The sequence below is a fragment of the Abramis brama genome (genome assembly GCF_963993115.1).
Source record: "Abramis brama genome assembly, chromosome: 4".
Taxonomy (NCBI): Eukaryota; Metazoa; Chordata; class Actinopteri; order Cypriniformes; family Leuciscidae; genus Abramis; species Abramis brama.
In genome coordinates, this window is record NC_139966.1 from 44,689,986 (window position 1) to 44,702,465 (window position 12,480).

Here is a 12,480-nt window from a genome sequence, read left to right on the forward strand (position 1 = left end):
ATTTTATATTTTTTTTTAATAAAGAGAGAGTTTGTATAACTTATTCATATCATTCACATACATCATAAAACAAGTGTATGCAAGTGCTTAAACTATTGTTTTTTAAATAAAAACTATCAAATCTATGATATTTCCCTATTTAGATAGCTAAGCAAATGTTTAAGTCAGTGTATACCAGAGTGCAGAAGGAAGGTTTCCAGACAATCCAATTTAATCCACTCAAAAGACTGGATTACTACTGTGTCTGTACATAAACAGACACACATATACAGCATTATAAAATTACACCGGCTTTATATTTCCCCCCAAACTGGCACAGCACACAGGAGATTTGATGGTCTGGTCTTCACTTTACCACACCATGATGAGAAGGGACAGCCTGCGCTCTCTTCATTTTAAGTGGATTGTCTGGGGTTCCTGGAGCAGAACAGACTGGCCCCTCAGTTTCTGTCAAGACTGTGTGTAAACAAACTGTGGCATGTGGAAGCAGTCTTATATGTTATTATAGCATAATTGTTTTAGTGAATCGGTTTGTTCGCATGGTTCGTGTAAATGAATCAGATCAAAATGAAATGATTCACTTGTTTGAATCTCTGTGCACAAGTCCAGAACAGCAACAGCCAATGACCAGGACTTAACATCCTAATCTGGCCATATCTTTTTTTGGGGAGGGGAGTAGAAAAATTGGCACATTTTCCATCGGTGCAAGCAAACAAGCCAAGGCTCTACAACATTAATCATCAACATGTCAGCCGGTAGTTCGATCTGAGACAGGTTGACATGGAAACACAGTGACATCTAGATTGAGACTGAGAGACACTCTTCTAATTTAAACACCCTTCAGAATGGGAAGAAAACAGCCTTTCTTAGGGGACAAACCAATTTGACAGTGTTATTATTGAAATTCTCTCAACAGGGTGGATTTGACAGTTATTTATAGTTTGTATCCAGGGTAAAAGACAGTAGATTGGTTGTGGTGATGAGTTTTGTTCAGGTAGGTGTCAGTACAAGCTTTAATATGTGTACATTTCAAGCTGAATAGGCCCTTTGTCTGCTTGCTGAATACTGTGCTGTACACTGACCTCATCACCTCATAACATTTAAATAATAAATGTCATGTGGTTTAACCATCAAATAAAAAGTAATAAATTATTATTTTTTAGTTTTATAAATAGGTATATTTTTTAACAAATGTTATGAATAATTAATTCAGAAATATATCACACCACATGACATTCCCAACCCGAACTAACCTTGCTTTGCCATAAAAAGGTCAAATTAACTGAAATTTAAAGTTGTTTGGACCAGATGACTTTTGGATGCAACACATGATTGTGATTTATTTATTTATTCTTTAAAATATTAATAAGCTGTGAAAGGGTTTTATATTAAAAAAAAAAACAATACTAGGAAATAATCAAAAATGACTTCATTCTTTTAACGAGCCTCCTTTTTTTCAGTTTGACATATGGGCAGTTGATATCAACTTCAGCTGATGCCAGTTCACCCTGACATTTTGTTTGCAAATCTCATGAATTAATAGCTAAAAATGTGTACAGTATAGTTTACACATAAACACAAGAGTTTTCTGGACACTGAAAGGGTTAACACTGATCTCTCCTAACCATCTGAAATCAGTTTTATCTGCTGTTGCACAGTGTCTGTTCAGCCTGACCTAAAAACATATCATCATCCGAGCGAGAGAGACACAAGCTTATGAAATGAACATCTGTCTACGGCAGACATGCTCCTGTAAGCCGTACCCAGACGTATTGTTTTCAAAGTTTGCAAGAAAAGCTTCTAAAATGAACCCTTGGGAAGGGAAATCTAAAGGGTGGAAGAAGCGTGAAGGTGGTTTGCTTTTGAAAAATGTGCATTTCAAGCTCTATTAACATGCAAATATGATCTCTGAACTTTTGCGTATCTCCTTTTGTGAAACGCACCACAGCACCTTGAGAAAGATGAATCGTCTTTTGGGAAACTCAACTCGACAACTCAAAACCTCTCTCTCTCTCAGCGTCTCTCCTAATTTCGAGAGAGTGCACTTTCACACAATGCTAAGCATCTGGTTTTTTTCCCCTACTCAAGGGACTGCATGATTGGTTAAAAGAGCCACTATGCAGCCAATGAGAGGTCTGTTGTCATGCAGTCTTGGTCGTCTGTGGCGTCACCTATCATGCCCCCCACAGCTAACCTCCTGCCTCCCCCAAAACACACACAAACACAAGTTTGCCAATGAGAGCTGTCATGACATAATAATACGTCTCGCCAACCTGACCCCCCTGCAGATACACACAGTTTAAGCCTAGATCTCACCACCAGACAAATCAGCAGTGTCTCTAGAAGTCTGCCACATGTCTTTCCTCTAATGCGCTCATGGGTGGCTCTTTACCCTTGTTCTCTTAAAAGCACTCTGCAATATTTGGGATATATATTTATATGTATATTTTATAAGTTATTGTATAATTTCTGTAGTTATGTCATGAGTTTTAATTTTTTTTTATGCCACTAGCTATGTTTCCATCTACATAATTGGAAATTATGGGCGAAATATAATAGGCGAATAAATTCTAAAAATGTGCATTAAAAATGCATGCGCTCCTTTGAGGTGGATACATTTTTTATCAGTTAAGAAGAACTACGTTGGAAACACATTTACCAAATAATCCCTCGATGCGCAACCTAAAACTCACGTGACTTTGTGGACTAAATAGTGGATGTGAAATGCCTGAGCCAAAGTCTAGCATCAGACTGATTTGGTAATGACTTTCCAAAAGAGTCTCACACGATTTCTTTCCCAAACACCAGCATCCAAACGCAAGATAAAATGACAGCATTTATTGCGTTTCATCTGCGCGCTCTGAGACGCAAGTCATTTATGATAAAGAAAAAACTTAGATATTTTGCGCCAATTTCCCAGGAAGTGACATATGAGATGGACATGCTGCCTTATGTATTATGCAATATTCCAATTTTGCGCACAAGTTAAATGCGTAACTTTGAATGAAACATAGCTTCTGACATTTTCTGGTAATATGATGCTAAAATTTATAAAGCTTCAAGCTGTAGCTAAAATACAAAGGTATCCATTTATTTTCATGTATAAAGACGGATTTATAATAAAAATAGAAAAATAAAAATATTATAAATAGATATGCAACTGTTAAGTTGACACAATGTTTCTACCATACTATTAGATGGATACATTTAAAAATAAACATAAAACTATGGCTATCTGTAGAATATCCAGTAAAATTGTAATGCTGTCAAATTTGGCAAATGTTTATGGTATTATACTTTGTGTGATTTACATTTAAAATCTTATAGTTTTATTATATCAAATGGTGCAGTTAGACGCATTGTGAATTAGAATTGCATCTGTTTTTAGTGCGTATTTTAAGTGTTGTTATTGCACTCTGGGATTGTGTGTGCGTGTGTTTGATTGATCGGGAAATGCAGCATTGATACATGCGTCATGAAGCATATGGTGTGCTTTAAAGTACACACACACACACACACACACACGCGCACGCACGCACACGCACAATCTGTACATATGGTCCTCTGAATAATCATGCAGTAGGTTACAGCCAAATTTTAAATCACAGTCTAACTTGGCAGGCTTTTAAACAGCACTCTGGAAATCTGTCTCCCTCTCTCTATCTTTGTATTTCGCATTATCATCAGAATATCACCAGCTGCGTCTTAGTCTCTAGCGTCCTACATATGTGCACAAATCAATACAATGCCTATATGTGTCTGTCTGTGTGTATGCGTTTAATAAATCCTCACAGATAGAAAGCTCCATTATATAGATTGTTCTGTCTTTTACATCAGTCTCATTCTTACATGTTAAAGCGGAGTCAGGAATGCAACTTCCCGTCATAGACACAAACTTAATCAACTCTGACCTTAATGGTTGTCAGATTTGATTTTAGGTAATTTAGACCATATGTATTTCTTGTTTTAAGCTTAAATTTCACTAAATGTGGTTATATTCTTAACAAGTTGCTATTCCCAAAAGGTAAATAGTTACCTAGTATTTTTAAAATATAATGTTCTCTGACCCTAATGTTAGGGGGTGAGTTATAAATTTCCCATTCGTCAACAACATGACACATGTATCTCGTTTTTTCTTTCAACACGTCTCCTCGCATTTTTATTGCTCTCAGTGCTTTCCAAAGACGTCGAGCTGCTCTCTACACATTGGCCGACCCACATGTCCAATGAAAACATGAAGAGGGCAGTAATACGCTGGGATATTCTAGGCAGGGTTAAGACAACAGAGCAGGGGCCTGCTGGGGCCCCGCTTCAAGCCTCAGATCTCATGAAAGAAGGATGGATCCGTGAAAATATTTGGATGTTCTAGGCGAGCGAAGTGCCTGAAAGTCTATGTTTGTGCATGTGTGACTGGCAGCGTGCGGTCAGTTTCCGGTCATCCAGGACTAAAGTGAAGTGCTTCTCGAGATCGCTTGCTCAACTTCTACTTTAGAAACCTTCTGGTGATCGGCTCTAGGTTGTGAGACCGAGCCAGAGTTAGCGGTGAGCTGTGATTAAAAATTTACACAGGCTTTTCTGTCAGAGACATGGGCGGCAGACAGATTGCCCTGTAGTTAGTGACATCAGAGAGACAGACGGTTGATAAGGTTTTATATGCGTATAAAGATAAGGCAAGCATAGAGTTCATTTGCTCGGTACTGTATGATCGTGACACAAACAAATCACTCTCTGCGACCTATGACCTTTTAAACCCCTGACCCCCAGCAGACAGAGAAAATGGCAGATGTCTTTGGTTGAGGGGAGGGGATATCCTATTCTCAGTCAATGTCATTGTGTTCTCACTCTGGCTCTTCTTCCTCTGTTTTCCCTTCTGTTTTCAATAGAAGCATCACTAGTTTCAGCAGAAACTTGACCATTTCTATTGAAAATAATACCACATTCCAGTCAGGTTGTACACAAAACCAGAAAGCACTTTCTTGGTTGGTAAATTACTCTGTGAGAGACCCAGGTGTTCCTCAGCATCAGGTCAATGTTTGAACCACCCAAGGTGGACAGGATCCAAAATGGGAATCATGGTAATTTAATGGGCTTTTTTTTTTTACCTCAAACATTGTCTGTTTATCACTTGATGTTCAATAAACAGTTGTGTTACTTTTGTATAAGCATTCTTATTTATCACATCTTATTTACTTACCAAATAATAGAAAAGAGCCAAGCATATTCAGAAACATGGTGTAGTCACGTACATTTTCACCAGTGACCTGACTCTTGGGAATTGTTGTTGGAGCAATAGGCCTACAATAAAATCCCAGTAAAGTATGCAAGATATTGATGGTCCGCTGTGTTCTCCATAGCCTATCACCCAGAACCGGTGGGCAATTCTAGTTTAAACAAGTACGTTTTTATCGGTCATAACTTCTGTGCAGAAATAGAAGACACCAGACAAAGATGAAACTTTCTTGCGCATATTATTTTATTGTTTATTTGCATCAAAACTGAAGTATACGCTAAACGTTTGTGTCAAAACTGAAGTATATTTTGGGTTTAGCCGTTTTGCTGTATGTATACGCTAAATGTTTGCGTCAAAACTGAAGAACACTTTGGGCTTTAATGAATTCACATGAGCCTAAATAATCTTTTTAACCTTCAGCGTACACATTTAATAGCGAGTTGTTGTGGAAACTTCATTGCAGCGGTGGATTGGTTATTGAGTGAATTGATGAATAAGTGTTTATGTAGCCTGCACACACTCACACACTCACACACGCACTCAAAGTGCCGTCAATTAGTCCTTTTGAAAGCTAAAACATTTGCTTTTGTTTCAGATCTAAACTGTCGATTTGGACAATCAACCATGAGGTTTCTATTAGCTGTCTTTGACTTCATCACTGTTCGGGTAAAATACAGACTGTCAGCTTTAATTTTAGGATATTTGCATTCATAAACAACAAGCCGTGTTGAAATTACAGTCCTTTGAGAAAATGTAATTGGACAGCTGTCTGTTCAGCTGTCTCCTGACCAGGTGTGTGTCATTACAGCGTTAGCACGTGCACACAGGAGAGTTAACAAAAGCTTTAGTGTTGAGTCTAGGTGTGTCATGGCTGTCTTTCAACACGTGAAGTGTTTACCACTGACACCATCTTAAATGAGTAGCAATACTGGTATAAGGCCTGTTCAGATATATTATATCATATTCAGCCCAAATATAAGCTCTTCTTAAGAGTGCATGTGAGATGACACCCTTTATTCTCCTCCCTGTTGCCATTTTCCAAACAGTTGATTGTCACTTTTCCCATACAGGTGGTTTGTCCTGAACAAACTGCCCCAGGTTCTTTCCTCATCCCAGGAGATAGCGAGACTAACACTGTCCTGTCTTTTCCCGAGTCTTTGTCGTTCCCTCATTCTGTCCATCTAGAGCTCAGGGCCCCTGCGTCAGTATGATAGCATTGAAACATTTCTCAGTGTCCTACTGTTTTCTATTTTTATGTGTGCTGATGCCAGTAGCACTTCATAAACAGGTAGCTGGAAAAGTTTGTTGTAAATGAGGACATTTTGCCCAGTCCTCACTTTCTGAGCCCCCTTTTAAAGGCCTTGTTGTCAAAGTTAAACGGTCCTATACCATCCCCTTGTGGTTTATTGTAAGAACTAAATCCGTTTTTTTTTAAATACCCATTTTTGTAAATGCTTCCTATTTTTTATGTATATACAATTAATATTCATAATTTTATAACATCTTTTTTATTTGTATTTTAATATCTATAATTATACTTCACCCTCTGCTGTATTTTAGGTGGTGTGTGTATATAATGAAGTATTTTAGATGTGATTATCAGGTGTGGTAGCTTAAACATCCTTAAAAAAATTTAGTGCAGACCCGCTGTGTCAGCCTGTGAGGGGCTACACTCATGTCCACTTATTAAGTTACATAGAAATACTTGTCTTAATGGTTTATACTTGTCTTAACGCTTTCAAACTGTAGTCCAGAGGGCCTCAAGGGGGTGCTAGGGGACCTACGGAAAATGTCAGAGAAAAAAAACATTATTGAGAAATTAGTCAATATTCGTTGTGAAACGTGTTATACAGATAGATTTGATTAATAATTATTTGAATTAATAATATTGTTCAGATAATATTTTATTCATATGCTGTCTCTGTATTTGCCTGCCAGCTCACACGCTCCTCTCCTGCTTGGTGGTGGCAGCAAACATCTTTTTTTAATCGTATTTTTATTTTCTCACACTCTGGATAAATCTGCGTCTGATAAAGCTCCACTGGGACAAACAGTGGGAGTCAGAGTTAGGCAGTGGTTTGCAAAAATGATCCCAGAAAAGTGGAGGAATTTCTGACAAAAGGTTTTGCACCATTTGTTTGCACTTGTCTCTTGGTTTGATATTTTCTATCTATTACAATCTTAGAATAGTGGTTAAACAAAATGGTTTTTACAATGACAGATTCTGAAACTTTTACATTTGAATTCTCAGACTTAAATATTTGGTTATGCCCTTTAGGAAATTTTTGTCTCACCTCACACAGTTAAATATGAACCTATTGAAAGGTCAAATGTCACAGACCTTTTAGGGAAACACTTGTCATTGTGGTGCCAGTGGGTCAGCACTGGTGTCTGTGAAAGTAAAGCAAATAGTGTGAATCCTAAAATGAATCCTGACCTTTGACCTCTCTAACGTAAGTCTATCTCCGTTCCCCTGAAATGATCCGTTAGATTTTTCTGGATTTAGTGTGTGAGTGAGAAAATTCCCGTAATGATAAGTGTCTTTGAAGAGAGCTTTTACTCAAGAGTGTTTAATTTTCCTGAGTGTGTATGTGGAATTGCATTAGGGAGAAGGTGAGTCTTTAAATGCATCCATTAGTCCGTATCCGCATCTATTTGTTTATGAATGTGTGTACTGAGTCAGTCTCGGTGGTTTAAAGACAGTCTGTGCAACACAGGAAGCCAGCATGTCTTCCATATCTGCTGAAAACAAGGACTTATACATCTGAAGGACGCCACATACTCACCTTGAACACACTCCAGGTAAGCTGTGCCTGCCGGGCAGATCTCATTAAAAAAATCTTCAAGATCTGGATTTATTGCTCACGATTAAATGGAAGCCGTTCAGATGCTTCCTGGCACCTTTATTTTGGTTGTCAGCCATTTCATGTGTGTAGCATTTTTATTTCAGTCTCCAAGTGCTTGGTTAATCACCGCAGACAAATACATTTAACGATACATTTTTTCACATGGTAATTAGAGAATTGTTTTCTTCTCCTTAGCCATTTTTAGCCAAAAAATGAAGCCTCCAATGCTGCTGTTTTGGATTTTTGTTGTGCCTGTACACACTTTTGTGCTTCAGCCAAGTAAGTGTTCCTCAAATTTAACTAATTTAAATTATTGTGTACTCATTATTAAATTATTACTTTTACTTAATATTTTGTTAGGTCTGTGTTTTAAGGTTAAGTACAGAATTCTGACATGCACTTGGACTAATAAACATGCATTACGTTCAATTCATATATGTACATTTATTTGTATTATGAATTTTTTTTGTAGTTTGTCAGTAATATCCCTACATAATGACTAGTGCAATTATTTAATCATGTAACGTAGATTGCCCAAATGATCTTTCTATTTTCTTTTTTTTCTATTCTATGTTCTATTATAGTTGGAAATGTCCTAAAAACAACTGAATCATTTATTTGTGAGGGGTAAAGTGTTTGTAAAGTTCACAAAGGTGTATTAACTCTTATAGGTGTAAATGTGACAGTCCTGCGGAATGTATCTGTAGAAGGTGATCTTTGGGCCGAGCAGAGACTTGATCAGTTGATGGAGGCTCTCAACACTGGAAATGAGAAAAGAAGTGAAGAAAAAGCCACAGTCCAAGGGGTGGATGAAGAAACAGACACAGTTCACAGTAAGGGAACTGAAGAGCATGATATAAAGAAAACAGAAAGCGAGAAACAAACAAGAGGGCACACAGAAAGTGATGTAATAAAGAAGGAAGTCAAAGAAAAAGAGGATCAGCAAGGACAAAATCTGTTGGATACATTCTCAACCAAACCCGTCCTCACTGCATGGAATACCACCTATTTACAAGAAGTGGAGGGTGAGGAACATTTACCTCCAACAGTCAATCAATATACCACTCCTCCTGCCATGGCCACTGCCTTCCAACCTGTCCTGCACTTGCTTAAAGAATCAGTTACTCTACTTCCATCATCCCCCTCCACATCACAAAGTCAAGCAACTGCTGAGACCTTGTCTATCATAACCAATAATGCACTTTCATCCAAAACTACAGTTGAAACCACAATACTTCACATTGTAAATTCAACTGCTGAGGCAATGGGAACCACCTTACTAGTAAATGAAAGCAGCACAATTGATGACCTCAGAGTGGAACTCCACGTCACAAATAGCTCTAAACTTCACCCACTGGAGGAAGTGAGTGTTGATGCCACAGCAATGGCAGCAAGGGCAGGACCCACTGCAAAGACCCCTCCGAGTACTTTCATGGCAAAACTCCCAAAAAAAGCAGCAGGTGCCAAACTCAAAGACAATACAACACTAAAAGCAAAGAAAAAAAAGGTGATCAAAGGAAAGGTGAAGAAGACAACCAAAGTTTTGAAAAAAGCAAAGAAAGTGAAAAAGTTCAAACGAGAGCGGAAATTGAAGCCAACAACACCTTCGTATTTTCCCTATTTTGAAGATCACTACTGTCCCTCAGAATGTTCCTGCTATGGGAGGTATGTTTCTGCTAGGTCTTAAAACAACATGCTTAAGAATTTCCCTTATGCTACTGAGTATTGCTTCAGTTTCTATGCTTCAATTTGACATGTAATATGATCTCTTGTTTTCCAGGGTTGTGCAGTGTTCTGACAAAGATTTGGGCAAAATACCTTATGGAATTCCATACAACTCCCGTTACATCCTCTTAATGAACAACCACATCGATAGCATTCAGTTGAACTTGCTCTCTGAGTACGACTCCATGGAGTTCCTGGTGTTAAGCAACAACCGTTTAACAGATGCGTTGATCGAGGGTGCCTTTGAAGGGATCCAGAGCCTAAAGAGACTATACGTGGAGCGGAACCTTCTCCGAAGCATTCCCACCGACCTGCCAGTTACTCTCGAGGAACTACGGCTGGATGGGAACCAGATAAGTGTGATGTCTGACGCAGCCTTCGGACGCTGCCCAGGCCTTCTGATCCTCAGCCTGAGCAACAACAGCCTGGGGAACAAATCGTCTACTATCCCTCCGGGAGTTCTTCTTCCTTTGGGCAAGCTTCGAACACTTACACTTTCCTACAACCAGCTTTCCTCTGTTCCGCTGCAGCTGCCACTCAGTCTTCAAGAACTCTATCTCAGAGGCAACCGCATTCAAAGTCTTCAAGGCGACATGTTCTGGGGTGTGGCGGAGCTGCGGGTGCTGGATCTAAGTGCAAATAGATTGACCAATAAAGGACTTGGGAAAGAAGCACTACTGAATGCCAGTAACCTTGAGAGTTTAAATCTAGAGGGCAATTCTTTGAAGCAGGTTCCTCACAATCTACCCTGGACCATAAAGACCCTCAACTTGGAAGGAAACTTCATATCTAGCATAACTAAGGATGCTTTTATTTCAATGCCTCAGTTGGAGCACCTAGGACTAGCTAGAAACAAGATCACCAAGGTGGCCCTTGGTGCCTTCCGAGTTCTTCCACTTCTGCATCAGCTAGACATGAGTCACAACGCCTTACAACAGGTTCCACGGCAGCTCCCATTGTGGCTGCACTCTGCAACATTTGCGAACAACAAGATCCATGCAATTCCACGTGATGCTTTCTGTTGGGGTCGAGCCAACGAGTCTCCCCTTAGCCGCCTGGTCAAGGTGGACCTGGAATATAACATGATAGATCTGGGCCAACTGGACACGTTGGCATTCCGATGCCTCCGAGGCTTTCAGGTGGTTCACTTTTACTAGACTAAACTGATTGGGAAGCCCTGGAAATGGTCATCAAGTGAAATTTACTAGTTTTAGCTTGGTTTTTCTTGCTTGTCTGGACTGAAGACCTTTAACAGAGCCAAGCGGCATCTGGTACCATGATGGAGAACTTTTTTTTTTTTGATAAGGATGAAGAGTCTGAAATTTGCAGTTAGTGATATAGATTGTAAACGTCATATAGGGCACGAATTATATCCAGGCACTGACCTTACAAAATAGGATTGTGTAGTGTGTTGCTTTCGACACATAAAGAGCGGTTGTGCTCATGGGGACATGGTTTTGAGTCCAACCTGGGTCACCATCCATTCTTGATGTCCATTTCCTTATACCTTCCTGTTGCTGCGTCACTGATTTGATCAAATAAAATCCAAAAAATAACCGAAGTTTAATGTCTGTGTCTTGGGGGACTTGACTCTTCCATAAGATGCATTGATGTTTGCAACTGTTACATCACTGAAATGTGACTAGTTGTTGAACACCAGAGAGAACAAGGCTGTTTTGCTAGGACAAATCTCAAGACAATTCTTTTAAGATGATATTGATGTTTCATAAGTGTATTTCATAAAGTGTATTACCTATTAAAATAAAACACCCATTTTCTAACTTGGCAGTCTACTTTATCTATCTCTCTCTTGTCAATGTTATATCAGCACTGATTTGCCAAAGTGGTTCTTCATGACCTTTCATAGCTCAAGGGCACGCTGCAAAGATAAACTGTTGAAAATTCATGCTTTTATTGGTTTCAAACAGGAAATTCATCATGACAAGTAGATATAATATTCTCAGCATGTTTTGCATTATCCCTAGTAAAAAAGATTCTCTGAAAATTGCTTGTTTTATTTTTCTTGGTAAATGCTTGGCAGGGTTTGCTGCTTGGCTGTGGTGATTCTTGCCAGATGAAGAAAAGCACATTATTCAGAATTTGGCCGGGGTTAACTTGGCTGTTTCTTTCTTTCTCTCACTTGGGACTTACACAGTCCATCCACGCCAATGCATCCAATATGCGTGTGTGTTTAGGAAAGAAATCCACTGCAAAACAAACATGTTTGGTTGAAAGTTTTTTGAGTGTCCTCTTGCTCCAGTTTATGCACACAGGATGAGTCCAGAATTAAGGACAATACTACATTGTGAGAGACACTTGTACTTGGTTGTATTCACCAATAGATGGCAGAAGAGTACATAAAAAAAAAAAAAATGCTGCACGATACAAAACTTTGAATCATTTTTTTTTCTTTTTTTTTTTTCTTCTCCTGGTTATTCTAAAATGAATTGCAGTTCTATTCATATATTCTATTAAAACATTTGAAATCTGTTTGCAGATTGTATACGGCTCTGCTCCCCACAATAATCATATCAGCTGTAGATCAAAATGGGTTGTTAATGACTGTTCTTTAAAATTTTACATTTGCCCCCAAAATCTTGAATATTTGTGGACATTAATTTAACCTGACCTGTTAAAACAGATATTATGTGCCTGGTCAAAGATATGACTAGGCTTTTT

General features: G+C 38.7%; 1 protein-coding gene across 1 annotated transcript; it reads left to right on the plus strand.

Moving 5' to 3' along the window:
- Window positions 1-8,241: 8,241 nt before the first annotated feature.
- LOC311082196 (podocan-like protein 1) lies at window positions 8,242-11,478 on the plus strand. Its single transcript, XM_084112935.1, has 3 exons — window positions 8,242-8,355; window positions 8,748-9,741; window positions 9,857-11,478. Exons 1-3 carry the CDS (start codon window positions 8,289-8,291, stop codon window positions 10,956-10,958), a joined length of 2,163 nt encoding a protein of 720 aa, XP_083969061.1. The 5' UTR covers window positions 8,242-8,288; the 3' UTR covers window positions 10,959-11,478.
- The last annotated feature ends 1,002 nt before the right edge of the window (window positions 11,479-12,480 follow it).

Bases quoted from the DNA above. Each gene is read 5' to 3' on its own strand.
- LOC311082196 (XM_084112935.1), top strand. From the start codon at position 8,289: ATGAAGCCTCCAATGCTGCTGTTTTGGATTTTTGTTGTGCCTGTACAC. The intron at 8,356-8,747 runs GTAAGTGTTCCT...TAACTCTTATAG, and splicing joins CACTTTTGTGCTTCAGCCAA to GTGTAAATGTGACAGTCCTG. The intron at 9,742-9,856 runs GTATGTTTCTGC...CTTGTTTTCCAG, and splicing joins GAATGTTCCTGCTATGGGAG to GGTTGTGCAGTGTTCTGACA.